The sequence below is a fragment of the Molothrus aeneus genome, chromosome 32, assembly GCF_037042795.1.
Source record: "Molothrus aeneus isolate 106 chromosome 32, BPBGC_Maene_1.0, whole genome shotgun sequence".
Taxonomy (NCBI): Eukaryota; Metazoa; Chordata; class Aves; order Passeriformes; family Icteridae; genus Molothrus; species Molothrus aeneus.
In genome coordinates, this window is record NC_089677.1 from 1,480,694 (window position 1) to 1,502,469 (window position 21,776).

Consider the following 21,776-nt stretch of genomic DNA (forward strand, 5'->3'; position numbering starts at 1 on the left):
AGCAATAGTCTGGCAGTCTGTAGTGTATCCATGGTTTTGCTTATCTCTTAGTTTGGTTTGTCAGTGTGGAATCGCTTTTGCACACCTCATTCCAACACTGGCACCCAAAGCACTGTGAGAACAGAACAGCACCATCTTTCTCCAGGTACTGTGTCCCCTGCAGAAATGGTATTTGCTTAAATAGTACTCAGAGAGTCATCTTTACAAGAAAGAAAAAAAAAATCATCAATCCCACTACCAGCTGTTGCAAAAATATGTAATTTGGCAGGGAAGACCTTTCATGTACGGCAGGAACAGATTCCTCTGGAAAACCCAGGATTGGACAAAGGCCTGGAGATAATTATAAAAGAAAAATGGGGGGGAAATCTCATTTAAGTGTAGATGCAAAAACTGCACTGGCTTCCTCAGCACCAAAGCTGTAACCTTGCATTTCCTAGGGGCAGCCCTTATTGTTACTAATCCAAGGAACTGCGCCTTTTCAGTAGAACAGGAGAGAACTATTTCCATGACCATCTGCCCACATTTAAACTCTGCAGCTGTAGAATTCAGCCTGCAATTGTTCAGATTTGTTGGCTTTTTCAAACCTGAATTCCCAAATGAGTTATTTTTTGTTCCTGTTCTGCACATAAAACTCAAGAAAATCTACTAAAAAGATATAGGCTAGTCATAACCAGCTTGTTATCTGTCTCAAAAAGTGAATGAATGAGATGGATGCAACTTGATACACCCTGTAATGGAACAAACTCTATAATTTCAATCTCAGCACATTTAGAATCTGTTCACACTTCAGTTTTAGTAAAAATTAAAAGAAAGACCAGGAAAACCAGATTGCAAGAATAAACTGACAAATCATTCAGGTCAGTGAAATGAGAGCAAGTCCTAGAAGTTTTTGGATTTTGAGTTCTCTTCTGTGTTTCTGGCCTTACTGTTAATCCCTGTAAATAAGATTGTTTATTTTCTAATGAGGACATCTTGATTTGCAGGTCAGTTTTCATTTTTATTAGTAGCCATCAGAAAAACTGCCATTTTCTTCCACCTTAATAGTTGGAGAAACAGAAGGTATCAATGTATGGAATATCCTTCTGCATACTAAACATACTACTTACTATTTTTACTTGTGATTTTTCACAAGGCTCTTGATAGTGCTGTTGTCCCATTGCCTGTTAATTAATATAAAGCAGCCTTTCATTTTTTGTACTTGTGAGAAACAGATGTTTTTTAGGAGGAGCAGATGAATAGCTTACATATTGGCATGATTATTAAAGTACTGCTTTAAATTGAAACACTCAAAATACCTCTAATTTTCACTAGTCAAAATTTTGGTGGATAAAATTAAATACCCAAAATACAAAACAAAATTCTTTTGAGTTAAATAGAAGGAATGTTTTTGCTTCTCACATTGTTGCCAAAACAAATATGTTTATTAAGTGTGGGTCAAATACAGCTCACCTGTAAGCAAAATGGGTCCTATTGGAAGTAATAATGAGCAAGAATGGGATTTATCCAAATGCATTTCTTCCTGACTTTTCCAGCTTTTGCTTGCATTTTATTTATGTTAACAGAAAATAGAAGAATTTACCCCCAGTAGGACTAAATCCACTGGAAGTCAAGAACAGCACTGCTGAGAAGCCTGGATTAACCAGGTCCTGTTTTACTCTTAAGGGCCTGAACTGCAGATTTTAGTGCATTACTAAGATCTACCCTCTGTTGTGTGAAATTAGGCTTGCATGTGTAAGTTTAGCAGAGTTAAAACTCTGGAGTTAAGGGTTTTCAGAACATTAAAATTTGCCTACTTCTAATCCTTCTGGAAATGTTCTGATTTCTTTCTTTTTTTTTTAATTTTAATTCTAGGCTTGTGTAGTCCTAAAGTTATACAGGAAGTGAGCCATTAACAGCTTGGACCTTCCTTTTGTTACTTAGTTATTTAAAATGGAACTTCATTTAATCTAAGGGCATTATAGCTGTGTAGTGGAAAAATCATTCCCTGAAAGGAAGAATCACTCTCTTGAAGTGCTGACAGACAGCAACACAGACAGTAAAGTTCTGATTTCTTGTTTCAAATCCTGTTTTTTTAAAAGTATAAAATGGAAGAGTCATACAATAGTTTAAATAGAAATGAAAGTTCAAAGCAGAGACTTGAAATATTTTGATCCAGAAAGGCTGGAGGACATGTTTTTAAAATACCAAAATACCTGCCTTGCATGTCTTCTCATCCTTTTTTTTTCTTCTTGAAGCTCTTCCATTTTGACCAATGTCCTAAAAAAATATGATTTCCTCCAAGTTTTTCTGACTGGCTGTGAAAGGAAAGCACAGGAGAGCACAGTTGTGTGTGTGTTCAGCTTTGAGTTCAGCTCCATGCAGATGTGGGCTGCCCACCTATGACTTGGATATAATTTTTCTGAGACTGCCTTCCTAATGACATTTTTCACTAACATCCCTTCAGCTTCCTCTTGGTTTTATAGTCTCCAGTACATGTACTTCCACATTAGCTCATGGGTCTAGATCAGCCTTTTTTTTTCTTTCTACTTAACAATCTCATTTTTATACATTTCTTTCCATCTCAGTTCTGATCTCATTCTCCCCACTCACACAGTTTCCAATCCAAACTGCATTTACACCTGACAGTCATTTTTCTTTTAATAATACTTCATCTCCAGCAGGGCATTAGCACTTCTTCCCCTTTTTGATCTCCATGTTTTTGACCCCTTACACTTTTTCCTCCTGTTTTTCCCCCCTTTCTTTTAATACCATTAGTCATCTGTCACAGATTTACAGCTCTCTGCACCATATAATTGCCATGGCCTTTATCTATATATACACATTATAAATATACCAATATATACATCTCAGTGTTGTACATATTTTCCTTCCTGTGAAGTGCATTGTCTAACATTATTTTGCCAATGTTCTTCCTTCCTAAAATTTATTGCCAGCCATATTAAGAGGTCTCTTTAGCAGCCACTCTGGAAAGCCTATGGACAGATGAGAAGGACAAAAAGTTTTTTAAGACAGGCAGATTTAGTTACTAAAAACCATGCTTATAGCAGTATTCATATTGAAAAAATAGCTTAATTTTAAAGACATGTGCTTTGGAACAATATTTTGTTTCAGACGTCTATAAATAATTAATGAAACAAACAACCTTGATGAACTAACGCAGTGACCACTACTGAGAGATAGTTGTTGTCCCTTTTCTTCCTTTCACAGCAACTACAGTGCACTGTTGGGAGTGTGGATCTATGGCTTTTTTGTGGTGATCTTACTGATACTGGACCTTTTATATTACTCTTCAATGAACTATGATATTTGCAAATTTTACCTGGCCCGCTGGGGAATCCATGGAAAGTGGATGACACCGGGCCAGAGTCGATGGATTAATTCAGCTCAGGACCCAAGACAGACACAGCCTCAGCCAGAGACACAGCCTCAAACTCAGCCCCAGCCTCGAACATCACAGACAGTACACACCTTAAAAGGAGATGCTTTAAGCCCACCCCTGGTGTCTTTTCAGAGTACATCTGCCTGGTAAGTAAGCAAAGCCATACTGAGATATATTCTTTTGCTGTTTTGAAGTGTGAATAGTCCCCTGTGTTTGGAAGTGCCTGTGAATTCAGGCTGAACAGCACCACTTCTAGCGCGTAATTATTTACATCGTGACCTGTCTTATTGAATTACTGTTTAGGAGTAATGTCTTACTCTGAAATATATTAAGTCATCTTTTAATCCTTTTCTTGAAGAAACAGGTGCTGTCATCTTTCTGTGCTGAACAGTTTTACTACTATGTCATGCAAACAAACTACAAATCTGCATCAGCTATAAAAGTAGTTCTGGTCTCAAAGACTAATTGCTATGTGTTATCTGTTGCTCTGGTTTTAAAAGACTTTATTTATAGTGACGTTGGGATAGTTTCCATGTGAGATGTCACAAATCCTCTCTATTTGTGGCATGAGACACAGAAACAACATTAAAACCAGGTTAGTTTTTTATATGCACAGCCAAAAAAGCTTTGCTTGATCTCATTTGACAGAGTGACACAAGTAGGCTACTGTAAGGTTAAATGCTGTGAAAGGAAGACAAAACCTCCAACAAAACCCCTCAGACCAAAAGGGAGGCAGATCTAAGGGAGCAAGCAGAGCTTGCAGTATAAATAGAAAAAATTAAACACAGCCACATACAAAATGACGTTGAATTATTTAGGACTTGTTTTGCAAGGAAGATGAAAGCAAAGGGAGAGAGCTGAGTAAAACATTTCTCTGAAAAAGGTGTCAAGAAAGGCAGAGACTTTTCTTCTTACCAAGAAAGCAGTAGTACTTGGAAGGATGCAGAGTACCGAGTCACCACTGTGTTTTAGAAGAGTTCCAGAAGGCTGAGTGTTGAGTTTTGGCGAAATTAAGTGATCTAAGAATGTGCAGGGTGAAAAAGATGACAGCAGTTCCCAGAGCTGTGGAGCACATGAAGCCTCAGCACTGATGTCAGTCTGAAACCTTTGGGTATCGCTGGGTTGCAGATGGGATGGTAACAGTAATGGTCCTTTGCTTTCATCATTTGCCCTTTAAGTGTAAATAGAGAGCACATAGAGATAAAGATTTGTTGCAATAGGGAAAGAAGTGATGATTAATTCAGTGATAGAGGAGGTTGCTTGGCACTGGAGCCAGTCCTGGATGTATCCAGTGCAGATCAGACTGAAGGACCATTCCAGCAGTGCTTGCTCAAACAGAAGAGGCTGAGGTTGCTAGAGAGAATTCCTTGTGCTTTGCTGTGAGCCTTCTCCTTTTCACTTCCTCTTTCCTTTTTCCTTGCTCTAATTCTTCCAGCTTTTTTGCACATTGATTTTCCAGTCTCCAGTTAAAATTGCCACGTAATTTAAGAACTACATTTGTAGTACAGTAATGGTATCCTGGCTTAACATGTGTGTGTACATGTACAAAAATGACTGCATCTGCTAATTTATGTACTATTAGTTTGCTCTAACATTATAAATTGAAACTATTCAATATTCTTGAAGGCTTGATTCCTGGTCACCTCTCATGACTGACTCCTGTTCTGTTTCTTTGCTTTTCCCAAAGCGTTAAGCAGGCCATGTATGTTAGGATCAGGTGAGCACATCCCATATGCTCCTTGTCCTATGTTGGCAGGAGATGAGCATTGATAAGCCACTCCAGTAACACTCACTTCTTCCCCAGTGAGCTGTTTGTGCTCCCCTCAGCTTCCACAAAATTGTTCTTTTCCCCTAGTCCTTTCCTTGCTCAGTGGAAGAAATAAGTAGATGCTTCCTTATCAAAACCCTATTTATCCCCTGTATTTCAGCATGTAAAACACTACACTAGCTTCTATATTTTCATTCTTGTAACCTGCAGCTTTTGGAACTTAGAGCCTCTGAACCAAGAGCACAGATGATTCAGTGTGAGTTGGATACAGAAGAAATAGCAATAGGCACTGGTGATCACAGGCAAGATGTTTAGCATGCAAAAGAGGATTTTGAGTAAACAGCTCCCTCAGAAAATGACAGATTTGTGTACTATAGCAATTGCTAAAACAGTGGGGAGTGGGTTGCCTGGCTATTTATTTCTCTTTTAGATAATCTGCAGGTTATATAGATGAAAATATGATAATTTTGACCTACAGAAGTTAAGCTTAGTTTCAGAGTCTGATTTTCTGCTGCAGTCTATATTTGATGAATGACCTCAGTACTGTCTTCTCAAAATGTAACCATACTATCAGTGAAGAAGTGAACACTTACTGGATTTGTAATTTCCATCCCCATTTTTAAAATCACTGAGTCTATTAAAAGACCTGTTTTACATTTTCTACCTGAATTTCCATTATTCTAGATTATGACACCTGCTTTGGTAACACACCAGGTTTCCAGTCTAAAAAAATCAACTTTTCAGTTTATGTTGCCATTTTAACGTGTCCTAAACTTATCCCAGCTCTTCTGTCTGCAGGGAAAACAAGTGTTTTTCTTTAGCACTTCACAAACACACTGTGTGTGTGTGTGTATATATATATATGTGTGTGTGTGATATCCTACCGTAAGAATGGTTCCTGTGTACAGATGAGCATTTTAAGGATGCAGAATAGATCAGAATAGATCTTTGAATCCTGACAGGTATGGATATACCCCCAGGCATAAAAAACTTAAATACAGTTAAAAACATTTCCAAACAAGTTTTCAAGTTTTTGTGATGACAGATGTTGTTCAAGTTGTTAACTTCCTGTACTACATTCATCTGAGCACAGCTAAAAATATGCCCATTCTATAAGACACTACATGATGACATGCAAATCCCAGTACTGCAGAGAACTGACAGTGTAAGGAACTGTCCCAAGAAGGATGTCAGGATTAACCTATAGCTTGTAAAGTAGTTTTTGGATCTTCCTGGATCAAAAAAATTATGTAATTGGTTTTTATTTCAGCATTTCTTTCCTTGCCCTAGTTTAAGTGCTATGAATTGGCAATGAATTGGGTATGTCAGAGGGAAAAATCAAGCAAATTATAATATAGACTGGGTAGAACCATCCCTCTGATGTTTAAACATTTGTCATAGTGGATCACTTCATTGTTTACTTGAGACAAAGAGAACCATGTATAGCCATAATATTATTATAAGTAAAGAGGTCTGGAATCCATTAGGCAAGCTTCTGGCTGCTCTTGCAGTGTCATGCCAGGATAGGAAGGAAAATCATTGATCTCAGGAGCATCCAACCCCATTCGGACTAAATGGGTTTGCTTCATCCTGTAGTGTGTGGATTTTGCAGCCCAACTAATGCTGATTTCTTCTTTAGTATGAAAACCACCTGAGGGCTGCCCAAGGCCTGTGTGGGCGGAAGGTCATGGTGGATGCACCTTCTGCAACCCCAGCGCCAGCACAGCCCACAGTGACTGAGCTCACACAGCTCATACAGCTGTGCCTTCTCTCGTGGTGATCCTTCAGAGCATGAGCTGGGCCCTCCACACTCCCTGGCCCGAGGGAGAACCTGCAGTCTGGTTACCTGAGCAAGCTTTTACACCTGCAAATGGAACTGCAGCAAGCAGCAGGCAAATTATTTCTACTGCTCAGCAAAGTAAAAGCCAGGGAGGCAATAAAATGGAATATTGCCAGTTGGGGAATTGAAATCCTGACTGCTGAAACAACTTGTTCTCACAACTGTGGGAATATTGTTAATTAATAATAATTAAAACAGACTAAAGAGGAAGATCACATTAAGAAGCGTGGGCCAGGGCAGCCTGGCAGAATTCCTCCAGGTCCTCTGTGGCTGTGTTTTGTTCTGGATGTGAGAGGAAGACCTGATCCCTCAGCCTTGCTCTGCTGATGTTAAACTCCTCCTTACCTCCATCAAGGATGCAAATCACAGGGAATAAATACTGTCCTGAAGTCCAACATTTGCTTCTGTGTTCTTTGCCTTTCTGCACAACAGCAGGCAGAGGCACTGCCTGTGATCACACACGTGCTCCGTGACTCTCAGTTTCAGAAACCTGCTGCTTGGCTAGAATCAGGAAAGAAGCAGCCCAGCAGGGTTAGCCCCTGTTATTTCCTTCACACAGCTGGAATGGATTAGGCAAAGGCAAGTCTATTTTACTTTCCCTTATTAAATGCTGGAATCTGCTTTTGCTGTGAATTCCTCTGGGGCACTTGGTCTTTCGGACAACAAATAGAATAGTTTCTAGCCTGCTGCTATTCACCTGCTACTTGACACCTCTTCAGATGACTACCAAAGCACCAGAGAGAATAAAGCCTATAAAAATACTGGCAGAGTTTGGGAGCCAGCAGGTAACTGAGCATGTCCTCAGCAACTATACAAAACCGCATGAATATTTTCCTGGTGGCTAAAAAGATCTTGTGAAAGAATTTGCTTTGATAGCAGATTTTGGAACAGGATGTAGGCTATCACTGCAGTGCTTCCTTCAGTGACTTGTAGGAGCTGCAATCTTGCCTGTGTGATGAGACATTGGTGCTGCAGTGGGTCACTGTGCACACAGTCCACCAAAATCATGAGCCATTGTGGTGGGAGGAGTTAGTGCAGAGGCTGCTCTTGATATAATTATTTACAGTAACAAGGGAAAAAAGCTGCCTCCTTCAATTTTAGGTAAATAAGATCTCAGCCTCACATTTGCAGAATTACTTCACTGAACAGCAATAGGATGATGCTGTTTTAAAGATGCAGAATTTTGCTTCATAGGACCAAGCATAGTTTTTTATTTAGAGCCCCTACATAGACTTTATGTTAGACTAAATTTGGCAAGTCAGAGCATGAGTAATTTGGGTTTTTTTAAATGATGAAAAAAAAATTTAAAACTTATATTGTGCTTTTTTGAAAGAACTCTCTGGGAATTGACATCACCTAGAAAATCTGTTTGGTTACAAAGATTAGGTAAGTGTGTAAGGCTACATCTACCATTATCTGTGGGCCTCCAATGTGTTTGGAATATATTGGGTTAGAATAAGAGATAATGCTGAATGTATTTTCTTCTAAATATTCTTACCTTGCTTGCTGAGAACTGCATAAATGCTAAAATAGAAATTAGTTCTACCCCAACCCAAACCAGCACATCAGGGCAGGAAGCCAACAGCACAAAGACACAGTGGGCTTGGAACCAAACACCTCAAAATCTGCAGTGCTCCACGTCTTATTTGCTTGCCTCGATACAACATGCAAAAATTGGGAGATTTTAGTTTTATCATTTCCATTTAAATAATTCAAGTTACTGAGTGCCTGCTTCCTTTCTTCCTTGTGTTCAGAAAGTCACTGTTAGCATGTGAAGTTAAGCCAATGTGCAAGGTTTTTGTCCAGTTCAATCTAAGTCTTTGTGTACCTAGATATGCACAAACTGCATCTTTTGTTGATACATATGTAGTACACATTGTTAATTTCATTCCATATTCTCCTTTTCCTCTGGCTCTGTAAATTATAGACCCCATACTGATTTCTCTACATCCTTAACTTCAAATTCGTGGCATGTGGGCTTATTGATATTCCCTGTTACATCTGTTTCTCAGCCTTTTCATTGAGTTGGGATTGTTGCATTTATCAGCTTCAAGAAAATCTTTCTTTTAAAGGGACTGTACAGTTGAAGCAGTTTAACTTAAATATGATAATGAAGTGTGAGAAAACAGTAATTAGTAACTCACTCAAAAGTGAGTGGTTAAAAGGTTATCTGAGTACTATTGCTGAATGAACTCTTCATACTGAGAAATGACATCTAGTAAAATTATTGGAAACCAGAGCTGAAAATCTTCCATATTTAAATTTCATAATCTATTTCTCATCTTTTTCTGGATAGAATTTTTTGCAGTGCGATCATTACCTCATCCCCATGATACAGTTATGGAATGACACTACTGAAGTAGCAGATAGCAGCATAAAATTTATGTGAAATCAGAACACTCCATTTAAGCCACAGTTTTACTGCGTCACAACACTGTAGCATCACACAGGAAGGAGTTTGACATCCCAAACTGTATCAACCAATTCCATCTCCTCTGTCACAATAGGAACCAGTAAACTTTAAAAGACTATAAATATTTTGATAGTTACAGAAGTCCTACCCCTAGCATCCTCTTAGGTGCTAGATGCTCAACAGTAATTGAGTAATGTTTTACACATTTTAAATATGCACAGAAAAATAAAATAACATCCTCACTTGGGTTCTGAAATACAACAGAGAAACTTTAGCATCAGCCAAAGATCTTTCGAGGGATAGAAAGAATAAAAGGGGAGATGTTGAGAAGCTGAGTTAATGATTTAAACAGACAATCCTTACTTTATGCGAAGGGGCAACAGGATTTCTAAGTAGGAGATTTAGTCTAATTCATTGTTCTGAACTGAAAAAAAACGCATTTCAAAAATAAAACAGAAAAAAAAATATAGACAGGATATTGCCCATCTTCAGTAGTTTATGCTGCAGAAACTACTTAAAATACCTCCAGAACAACTATCTATGTATACTCTTGGTGCTTTTAACAGAAGTGAGAAGGAAGAACAAACAAGATAAGAGTCTCTGAAGTAAGATGCCACTGCTTTCACCTTGGAAAAGGAACTCCCAAAGTATATTTTGAATGTCAAAAAACAAGTAACTCCCTAAACTCAAGGAGTACTGAAGATCCTGTGCTGACCTATTATTATTATTAAGTTAAGTTTTATTTATTATTTATATAGTATTAAGTTTAAGTTAAGTTAAATTATTAAGTTAAATTATTATTATTAAGAGTTATTATTAAGCAAAAAGCTATATATAATAAATAATCATTCTATGGGGTAGCAGAAGATCTTTTAAGTAAGCTAAAATTTCTGTGTGAAACAATGGCATATTATGGGATATCAGACATTAATGGAATAATCAGAAACTTACAATGCTGAAGGCGGGACTGTAAATGGTAACAATGTCAGACAATTATTTTCCCTGAGAGCTGAGGTCAGGAATCTACCATATCATTACTTTTATTGTCCCTGTCCCCTGATGAGATCATAATGAAAACAACCACAGTAGTCATTTCATCAGAGAAGTGCTAAAACTTGTCTGTATGACCTTGTTTTTGTAATTATGTTTCACTGAACAGTTCAAAAAAAGAACTTAAAAGAAAAGAACCAGAAATTAGACACAGATTTTCATTATTAGCAAGGTATCAGACATATCTTGGCTGTTTAGGTCTCAAAAGCAAAATAGATCAAGAAGCACTGAGGTCTGTGTCATTATACTCTTCATTGAGACATGAGAGAACACTGATGTCAATCAGCAAACAATTTTCAGGCACTTAAAAGCTTTTGGGAAAGTTACATGATCAACACTGTCATAAATAAATATGCACAGACACCTACAATTCACTGCAGGAAAAAAAACATACCCCTGAGAAGAGTTTGAAATCCACATAGAAAGTTTCTTGGAAATTTGCAATGCTGTGGAGATAAAACCAGCTTAAGACATGAAATGGCAGGAATATGACACGTCACTGGAAAGCAATTAGAAATGCTGCTAATGTTAGTCCCACCTCAGGTGACAACATGATCCCAAAACAGAACAAGTGAGACACATTGCTTCAAACAACTTGGAGATGAGTTTAATCAGCACAACACTATGTAGCCTGCACAGAGCAGCAGCAGAGGAATAATTGGTTGGAACTTGGCACCCATCATAATATACAGGAATGCAAAAAAGGTGTGTAGAAGGTGGTTATGTGTGGAGATAAGCTACCTCACTTCACTTTCCAATATCTGTTTCCTGGTGTTTCTGTATAGTGGGAGGCTTTACTTAGGCTCCAGAGAATCTTGGAGGTGGAATGACTTGGGAAACAGAGCTATTGACAGTAAATGTTAAAGGCAGAGATGAAAAGGTGTGTGCACAGCAGCTCGCAGCAGAGAAATGACTGTGGGACTTAAATCTGGAAGGGAGCAAGCTCCACCCACAATTTTCCTTCCTGAAGAACTGGTGCTCTGGTACACCAGGGAGGAGTTTATGCACAAAGGAGTTGTCCTAGTTACAGGAATTGTGTGTATTAATGACCTGATCATGTCTCTGAGCTGACCTCTGCTGAGCACACACCACACAGGCTGCCTCCTGTCTGCTGGAAATCACTGCTGGCTGTCACATGGAAAAGGAACTGCAGGGAGCTTCATCAGGAATTACAGTAAATTAATTAAACAGCCACTAGGTATATTCTGTGTTGATTACTGTTACAGATTTTGGTCACTCACACAGAGGATGGAGGCAAAGTAATTTTCAGTTGCATTCACAGTCTTTGGAAAGTGGTGAGTCACAGGGAGCTGCTGAAGCTGGCACCTGTTACCTGCTCATCCCCAGCACAGCTTCGCTAAAAACATTCTGAAGATATTGTGACTGGAATGGAAGGCAGCCAGAGATCAGCCTTTCACTCACCAAAAACCTCCCAAACTTCTCTCATGCTGCTGAAGTTAACAGCAGCCAGAAGAACATCAGCCTGATTTGCATTTTAAGGCATTTTAAAGAAAATTACATGATGGAATGACAGTTGACTCAATTTATTTTTTTAAATAGTCACTGAAATCTCTTACAGGATAACAAAAATAGGCATCCCAATTAAAAAGAGCTCCAGTGTTTGTACAAACAACAAAAAGAAGACAAAATTGGGGATGCATTTTTGAGAGTATTGTGGGATGATGGCTAAACAAGCAAATTTGGAATTCTGTAGTTCATGGAGAGGAGATACCAATTAGAAGTAAGCAACTGTTGTCTCACGAGTAGTGTGAGATTGCTAGAGGGAAACACCACCTTCCCTAGGGCTGCAGCAGGAAAAATCCTTGTGACAGATGAGAAAGCATTCAGGGAGAGCTGCAGAACTTACTGGACTTCTGGAAAGTTTGTCAGACTATGGAGTTAAAGAAGCTCAAGGCTAAAAGAACATTAAAAGGCAATTTGAGCTTGGTCTGTAAATTCTTGATGGCCCAGAGATTTCAGATAGTAGAGGACTGTACAAAGACAGAAAAATATCCAATACCTGGAAGATCTAATTATACAAATCCTTACTGGTGATAAAGAGCAGGATTAAACTTAGTCAATTTAGCTATCTAAAAATCCTGTATCTAATAGTTATCCTCACTAACACATTGAAAGAGGCATTTCTAGGGGGTTATTCATTCCACCTATCTTAAGATGGATGAAATTGCTTGGAAGCCTGGCTTGATTAATTTTTTTGACATTATGCTGGAAGATGAGTTTACAGAAGTCGTTTATCCAGCTGAAATTTGCCAGTGGGATTTATCTCCTCCAAATGTGCTTTTTTTTTAAAGTTGGCAGTTGATCAAGGAAATGTCTTGAGATGCAGCAGAACACCCATTACTTGTGATTTTAAAATTGGCAAGGGAGCTGGTGGAACATAAGCAACAGTGGGAAGAATGGGAAGCTAGGTCTGCACAGCTGGCCAAACTGAGGACCCTAAGAGAACAAAAGTCTTCAAAAATGTGATTTATCTGGGGAACAGGTGAGGCTGCAGTCCCAGAAGATTTACATCAACATCAGTTTTCTTAGAATCATTAGGCTGGAACAAACTCTTAACATCATGGAGTCCAATCATTCCACTAGCACTGTCAACCCATGTCCCCAAGTGCCACATCCACACAGCTTTGAAATCCCTCCAGGGATGGAGACTTCACCACTGCCCTGGGTACCCTCTGCCAGTGCTTGGCAGCTCTTTCAGTGAAGAAATTTCTCCTAATATCCAACCTAAACCTCCCCTGGTGCCACTTGAGGCTGCTTCCTCTTCCCCTATTGCTTATTATCTGGGAGGAGAAATCGACCCTGACCTGTTTTCAGTCTCTTTCCAGGTACAGATAAAGAGCAACAAGGTCCCCCCTGAGCCTCTTTTACTCCAGGCTGAGTACCCCCCAGCTCCCTCAACCCCTCCTGCTGCTCCAGCCCCTCAAAGTCTGTCTTATGAGGGCCCAGAACTGGACACAAGATTCAAGTTGTGGCCCCAGCAGTGCCAGCCCAGGGGACAGTCACCGCCCTGGCCCTGCTGCCATACCAGGGCTGGCACAGCCCAGGTTCCATTGGCCTCCTGCCTCCCTGGGCACACCTGGCTCCTGTCCAGCCGCTGTTCCCAGCACCCCCAGGGCCTTTCCCAGCTTTCCAGCCCCTCTGCCCCAGCCTGCAGCTGCAGAGGGTTGGCATGGTGCAAGCATCACATTATCCCAGCATGGCAAGCGGATCATGCTCACTGAGCAGTCAGAAAACACAAACGAACAGCTGCACATCAAAACTCACAAGATGCTTTTCTCCAGTTATATCACCCTCTGCCATTCAGGACTGCAGGGGACAAACATGTGGCCTTCTTCCTTCCCTACCTCTTCCAATAAATGCCTGATTATACAGCTGCTGCATAATAGCTGCTGATGCCAGTGGAACTGTGCAGTGATTGCATAATCACTCCAGAGAATGGGAATCTCTGGGCAAAGCCTCATCCCAGCACCACCTGCCCAGTCCTCATCTCTCAGGTTCTGTGGGCTCAGAGAGCCAGTGCTGGTAGCAGCACTGAAGAGGTGAAAATTATTTTTGTATGTAACAGGCTTCCAACTTTTTGTGTGGAAGCGCTGTGAGATTATAGCGGACAAGAGAGCATCCAGCAATGGGCTCTGTTACAGTGTGTGCATGTAAAAGCTGTTGTGGAATTAATCATCCTGAATTCTTACAGCCTTTCTGCTTCTCCTCTAATGTTAAGGTGCTCACGTGATAGCTGCAGTTATCACTGGGCACCTCTAAGAAGCTTAAATTTCTGTCATAAAAAAATTAGCATATAATAGATCCACAATATGAAATGTGCACACAGATGCAAAAAAAAAAAAAAAAAAAGGAAAAGGGGGGGCAAATAATGAAAAGTAACCTAGAACAAAATAAGAATAACCCACCAACTGGCAGTCATAATGGTATGCGACAAAAAATTTCCACACGTTGTAAATTATCATTCAAACCATGCCATACCAAGTGTAATTCTTCAGTTCTGTGACACCAACCAAGCACTGTTTTTCTTTCTCTGTGGCTCAAGAAAGGCTGTTCTGCAGGCATCATACACTGCCACTGAGCCATACCCAAAGTTCCTGTTGCAGGCAAAGGACATTCGATGCCCCAGCACAGCCATATCTAGATGCAGCTGTGAGACAATTTAAAAATAATAAACCAGTCACAGTTCCAGCACTGGCGTCAAAACATGTTTCTGTGTAAAACCAGCCATACAGCTCAGATAACCACAGAAGAAAAATTGTTTTCTTGCCGTTTGTACTCTGCTAAAATTGCCCAGGGTCCTTGGCCTCTTCTCTTTCCACATCACAGCACACCTCAATTTCTCCTATCACTTTTTTACATGGAAAAGGTGGAGAGGAAAGAGGGAAGAAGCATTTCTGCATAAAATTGCCTTTCTAACATTGCTTCCAGTGTGTAGTGCTGTAACAAATGATGGTGTTGTGGGTGTTGCCCTTCTGCTCCCAGCTGCAAAGAAATGAACTTAAAAGTTATTTATTGCTTGGATGATTATGTGCAAGTAAACATTGACTGGATCTACAACAGGAAGCCAAACAGGAACCATATTAAATTTCAAAGGCTCTATTACTCCTATTGATTTTAGCTGTTGATACTTTTGTTAAGGTTAAAAAGCAGTTCTGTGTTGTTTATAGAAGTATCTTCAGAAACTTATTTTAAAATAAATAGTTTAAGTTTTCCTGCTGATAGAAAAGCCACACAAATTCAGTTGTGAAAAGAAAAGAAAACCATACATAGAAAGAACAGTTGCAGGAAACATGACTGTTTTCATCCTACAATGAAAGCTCTCAACACAGTAATTACTCCATGTTTTCTCTTGAGCTCTGAATCAGAAGGCTAGCCCTCTTCATACTGAAAAGTGAGAGCAGAAAATAAAGCTCTTGGTAAAAGTAATGACTATTTAAAACAAATTTCTCACATGTCATTAATATGTATTTTATTTCCAGAAATGACAGAATCTCCTATATTGTACAGAGGTAACTAAAAAAGCTAATTTAACTTGGACTAAATACGCAGCTCTGGGCTAAATCACAGGTTTGGTGCTCAAAACTTGAGTGCTGAAACAGATTCCTCCCTCCTAAATAGATGGTTGTGCAGCTGGAGCAATTTGAACCTCTGGCAAGGCAGAGGGAAGCAGCACATGCATCTTGTCTCAGAAGATTGCTCATGCTTAGGAGAGGGAAATGGAAATAAGAAAGGGGAGGTAGCTTCCTGAGCCAAATGAAGTGCAGAGGCTGAGGAGCAGTTCCAGCACCCAGAGGGGCTCCCTGGTTGTTGGAGGCCAGCACAGGAATTGGGCACCTTCCTCCTCCTCCACTGTTCTGCCCCCTTTCTATGCAGCACTCACCCTCCTAGCAGGGGAATGAGAGCCTGGAGTATTTCTTAGTGATCCAGCTGAGATCCAGTTCAAGTAATATACTCATTTGATCTGCTTTGTAAACCAACACTGCCACATTCTTTCAATCTGAGACAAACTCTTGTCCTGCTTCTAACATAAGTCCCCTGAAATCTCAGTGGCTTTCAGTTTTCTTGACTTCTGTGGGCTTCAAAGAAGTCAGCTCCTCAAAGCTCTGCAAATGGTACCAGAACATTCCAGTCTAATGTTTCACTGACGCCTTTTTCCTTGCAGCATGTTTCAGCAGTTCAATTTCCATGCAAGTGGTTGGGTTTTAGCCTCTGTTGGACATCAAGACATGCTAGGCAGCAATTTTAAGAGATTGAATTTTGCTGATGCCAAGACATTAGGGCAAAAAAGAGCAGGATATTCACCTGATGTAGGCTGGCCTGAGCTGTTGTTTAGCTCAGTAGATTATTCTTTAATTTTACACAGAAACAAAACTGTACCTATATAAAAAATGTCAAAGATTATATAGAGGAATTGCAGGCCAGATAAATAGATACATAAATAAACACATGCCTTCCTTACATCTGGCCACATTTTTCCTCTAGTCACTAAAGTTTCTGTTCAATTAATGCCAAGGTACAAACCACATTGTCCTGTATAACTGAGCTGCATTTACCCTCAGCTGTAACTTGCAAAAACCTGTTACAACACTTAGAATTGACCATCCCCATAGGTAAAGATACTGTGAGCTATACTGAGTATAGCTTGCACAGACAGCCTTTTAAATTGTCCTTCGTTTATAAATAAACAGATATTAAAAATTAAAAATTACCAGGTTGCTCTATTAGTGCTCTTCTTTCTGAATCAAGCAATACTGTTGAACCAAAGTTTTGGTGCTTGTAGGTTTTTAAAAATCCCTGCCAATATTTTCAGTGCATTAGGAGACTATGTAAGTGGGGAAAGGCAGTGTCCTAATGAGCTACATTATAAATCACATGCCAAGTTTTACTGTTTTTTTTTTTTTTTAACCTCACTTTCTAGAGGATCCATTAAATTCAGATTGTCAGTCAGCACGAAAGGAGGCTTTTTTCTCCTATCATGTACCTGAATTTTAACACAGAAGGGCACGCTCTTGTAAAGCCTCCTGTATTTCCACTGTGCTCTCCTGCATCTAAGATGAATGGTTTGGCACTGCTGTATAAGAGCTCAGCACACATGGAGAATATTTGAGTGTCTGAGGGATGTCAGAGCCACTCTCTAGGAACAGATTTTGAAAGCTGGTGACATCAGCTTTTGGGAAATTGGGAAGAGCTGGAATCAGAGATAGCTCAGTCCTTACCATTAATGCAGAAATAGTTCAAGTTCACAGCTTTTTTAAGAGCTTTTACAGCACTACCAAGAACAAATTGAGGATCAAGCTCTGCTGCAGAGAGTGCTCATCTATTACCCCACCCAAAGGAACATGCAGCACCTCTTGGCATGTCATGAGCCTCAGGGATTCACCTTTCCTGGAACTGAGTTTGTGAGATAGGGGGAAAAAATCTAGGACTGCATATGCTGATGTAGGATAAGAATCTGCTTCCTTTTCCAGAGGTAGCTGTGTTTGAGGAAATACCTACAGGCCTTGGGTTTTCCATCAGAATCTTTTAGGATGTTAGGGGTCTGTTATATGTGCTCATCAAATCTGATCATGAATAAACTTGAGGGAAGTTTTCTAACCAGAACATGGAGACTACAGAAACCCTTCCACTTAGTGGTACTGGATTGTAAAACAGAGTTTCATATATTTACGTAGAAACTGGTATATTTGCATGGGGCAGTGTGAGAGTGAAGATAATGTTAAGAGAAATCTGTACTACTGCTGCACATTTTTGTAATTCCATTTTTGGGGCCAGTGGGGCTTCTCATTTTCTAAGTTAGGCTTGGGACTCTGAGGTTCCTGCACTATCAGTTTCATTTAGAGCCCATCTGAGGAAGAATAGAGTAGCTCTGCAGGTGTAGAGTAGCTCTTCAGAGTTGTTTGCTGTTGACAATAAAGGACCCTGAGGTAACTCTCTAGCAATTAACCATTTTAGCATTCTGATGTCTGTATTTAGGTGGGAGTAAGCCCACTTAGAGTATCTATGCCATTAAATTACACTACACACAGCAATAAGTCTCCTTTCCAAAGCAACACACTTGGACCTTAAAGAAGCAGACAAAAATACTCTCTTGCCTCTAGCAATAGTTCCTCTGTTTTTAAATATCTTACTCTATGATAGGAGTGCAATTAAAGCTATTTGGTCACTCCAGTTACATGAAAAAGATGTGAAAATGAGAACAGTCTCAAGTGGAATAATAAGTCTAGAGTTCTTCACATGATACCCACATTCAGCTTGGCATTGTGATGCCTTGGGGTCTTGAAAAAACTTGAAAGCAGCTCAAACTGTTTACATAGCAAAACCAGGGTTGTGGGTTTTTTTGAATCATACAAAGAAATTTTGGTTCAGGCATATCAGCTATTTAAGGACTGCCACATATTAGCAGGAAAATTCATCAACAATCAACCAGATGAATTTCAGCCTCAAGCCACACACCTGTTTCAGGCAGCCTGGTAGTGACACAAGAGTTTCATTAATATCTGGAGAATTAGTAAACCAAACTAATTTTCAGTTTTACTAGTAATTGGCCATCTACTCTTCTAAGACATTTTGGAAGGCCTGGGGTGTTTTGAATATTTTTCTGAAATAACCTTAAGAAGAGGAAGAAAACATTTCAGATCATGAAAAGTCAGAATGCAGCTCTTCAGTGAGGAAAAACCACAGCTTTTCAGTGATCATCTTTCAGTTTATGTGCTCAAACCTTCATCTGTTCCTCCATTCAAAACTTGTAAATCAAACTTTGAATGCTTCATATTTCCATTTAAAATAAAAACAAACCTCAGAAATTCTCCTGGATGTTTTTACTTTGCAGAACAGTGTTCAGGAGTATCAACCAATTCAGGAACTATCAAATGAACAAACTGCTACTAATTGAAAAATACTTGACTTTCAGGAGCATAGGATTACGTCAGAAACCATTATTTACAGTACGTAATGTTTATTTATGTTAGCAACCCAAATGGTTTCAAATCACTGCTCTTTGCAAGTGAGTATGGTAAAATATGGCCATTAGTAAAAAAAATAGAGAAAATCATATCCTGTATGGTTTCATTCCTCTCCCACCCAACCCAGCTGATGGGACAAAATATGTATTTAATTTGTACAATTATAGATATTCCAGAGACTCTCTCTACAGGAAACCGGTTTTCCCTCCCAGCTTTGCTCTGTTGGCCAGGCAGCCATATTAATGACAGAAGTTAAGCCAGCTGCTGTTTTAGCACCCACAGTTCAGGGGAAGGAGCTGGATGAGGCCAGTCCTTGCCTGCTGCAGCTCTCCAGGCTCACTGCAAGTGCCAAACCTCCTCCTGCATCCATTTGTAGGACAGGCCTTGGATCCAAGCAGATCCTAAGTCTCTCTTCCCAAAAGACAGCCAGATCTTTGGTAGCATGACCACAGTGTTGTACCAAAACCAGTTCCTGACTGGTTGCAATTTGTTTCCCAGCTCTCTGGCTTCCAGATCACAGCACTGCCCTAGACTCAAGAGCAAACCAGTAAGTCTACCAGTGTGAAGCCCAAACACATCATATAGGTAAAGTGTTCCTCTGAAAACCATCTCTGAACTCAATATTAGCAGCAAAAAGTCATGGAATCAAATTTAGAAGAAATTTAAAGAGGCAAAGAAAGCCCCTCCACTGGTGTGATATCCTAATCTCATGGATGAGTGCACTCCAGTGGGGGAGTACACAGCTATTGGTAATTAGAAGGTCTTAGTATTGTTTTCAGATTTATCTGGAAAATAAGCAGCAGTGGAGTTCAAATCTGCCAAGTCCTTGTCTGTCCCTCTGACACAGAGAGCAGCCCTGTACCTCCCCTGATCCACCAGCCTTCCTCTGCAGGACAGCAGGCACCTGCCTGACATCTGCCAGCAGCTCTCTCTGCCCAAGCCAGCCTCTCCCCTGGGAACACGAGAGCTTCCAAAGTGTCTAAAGTTCCTCCAAAACCAGGGAGCAGCTCACAGAAGTGATGTGATGCTATGTGCAGTTCAGGTTATATCCCCTGAGCCCTTATGGGAGTTGCATAAGCGTCGACTGGTCCATAAAAGGTGAGATTCTTAAGAAATGTGGTTTTAGGAAATGGAAAGCTAGAAACTTCCACCAATACTGAAGGGTTTGATTTACAGCCTTGGAAGAAGCTTGGATTGATGTAAAAAAAATTACACAGACATTAAGCAGAAAAATTATAAACTTCCGTTTCTCTAGTTGTAAGTAAGAATATACCTTAAGTAAGTAAGAAATGGTATTGGGTAAGATGGTGAAGGGCTTTATAGTGTAGCAATGTAATTGTACAGAGTAAGCTGAGTTTAGATGTTATCATAGACATATATGTGTGTACATGTAATAATAGCCTATTGGATAAAAGTATTTGCAGTGCAGCAGAATTAAGTTCAGGTGATAGGCTACAAAAACAAAATAAACTTTTCTATTGGATTGGAATGTTATATATTGCTTTGTAACGAAAAAGCTTTTGACTACCTTGAGCTATGGCCGACTTCTTACGCCTCTAAAATCTCACAGCCTTTGAGGTTGATGTTTATCTGAGTAATAAATCGTTTTTAGCCTGACAGTAGTCCCATCCCTTCAAGTAAGGCATCGATAATAATAGTGGTGAACAATTTAAAAAGCAGACTTACCAGCACTCATATCAAACTATTCAGATGGAAACTTCTTTAAAACTGCTTCACAAGTTTTTTTTTTACTAATAAGTCTTTCTAGAAATCCATTGTAAACAGTCAATGCTGGGAAGTCTGAGACAGCTGACAGCAATCACCTTTTTACACATGATGCCCTTAGGTGATAATTAGCTCCCATTACACAGACAAGCGATTCAGCTGTGAAAGAGCAGTGGAAGTAAGCACATGCCTGGTCCCCAGCTGCATTTCCTAGGTGGAAGGGAGAACAGCCTGACAGGTGACATTCACACCTTGTGTCTGAACTCACAGACACTGTGCTGATGTTAGCTCGTTGCAGCGTGAGCAAACACACTGCCCTAAGCATAATGCAAGGGAAATTTAAATAATCCAAATGCTTTCTTCCCACCTGCAAAGCAACATTGTTTAACTCCGGCGAATCACGCATGCATTGCACATTTATTCCATTTAAACCTTAACACCATCCTGAGGTATTTGCTTTCAAACATATTTTGACATTTCTCTCCATTTTTGCAGAATTGTCAGCTACAAGAGGAACAACACTTGAGTTGAAATTTCAGGCTGTTTTCCAAGTTGAACATATCCAGTGCCTGACTTTTGTGTAAACTCTTCAGCACCAGATGTCTGTCTTCCCTGAGCCAGCTATTATTTAGAAATATTAGCAGAGGCTGTCAGTGATGGTGGTCATTTTTAGCAGTGACTGTGACAAAATTGATTTGCCACCACTTAAGGTCCTCCTCCCATCTGAACCTCATGCAGGTGCTGTGATGCATTTCACAGCTAGACCATAGGAGAATTTGTGATCCATCAAAAGTGAGGTAATTCAGCCTGGGGATGAAAATAGAGGCAAATCCAATGCTCCTTTATGGCAAGATGGCAGCACCCTGGACTGTTGCTTAATGCTGAGTTGTTCCTTGTCAGTTCTAAAACTCCTGAACATTCAATCTCTTTGGTATTGAGCCAACCTGAAGCAAATTTTTCTTTTTGTTGAAGTTTCCTCTGCATTAGAAAAACCTGAATCATTCAGCTATTTTGATGTTCTCCCAAAAAAAAAGATGAGGAGCCCCACCTAAAAAGTCAAGTCTCAGACTTTCCACTTTCTTTCATGAGAACAAGATGGCCAAATTGAGATTGAACGA

General features: G+C 39.8%; 1 protein-coding gene across 3 annotated transcripts in view; it reads left to right on the forward strand.

The window, feature by feature from the left end:
- Nucleotides 1–21,776, forward strand: part of SHISAL1 (shisa like 1) — an 82,737-nt gene that overhangs the window by 45,680 nt on the left and 15,281 nt on the right. For all 3 annotated transcript variants that reach the window (XR_010785212.1, XM_066568430.1, XM_066568429.1), the window contains exon 4: nt 3,208–3,525. Coding sequence is in view for 2 of the 3 variants with exons in the window: in XM_066568430.1 (XP_066424527.1) it covers nt 3,208–3,525 (318 nt within the window). In the remaining variant the exon portion in view is untranslated. The remainder of the gene's footprint in view (nt 1–3,207; nt 3,526–21,776) is intronic.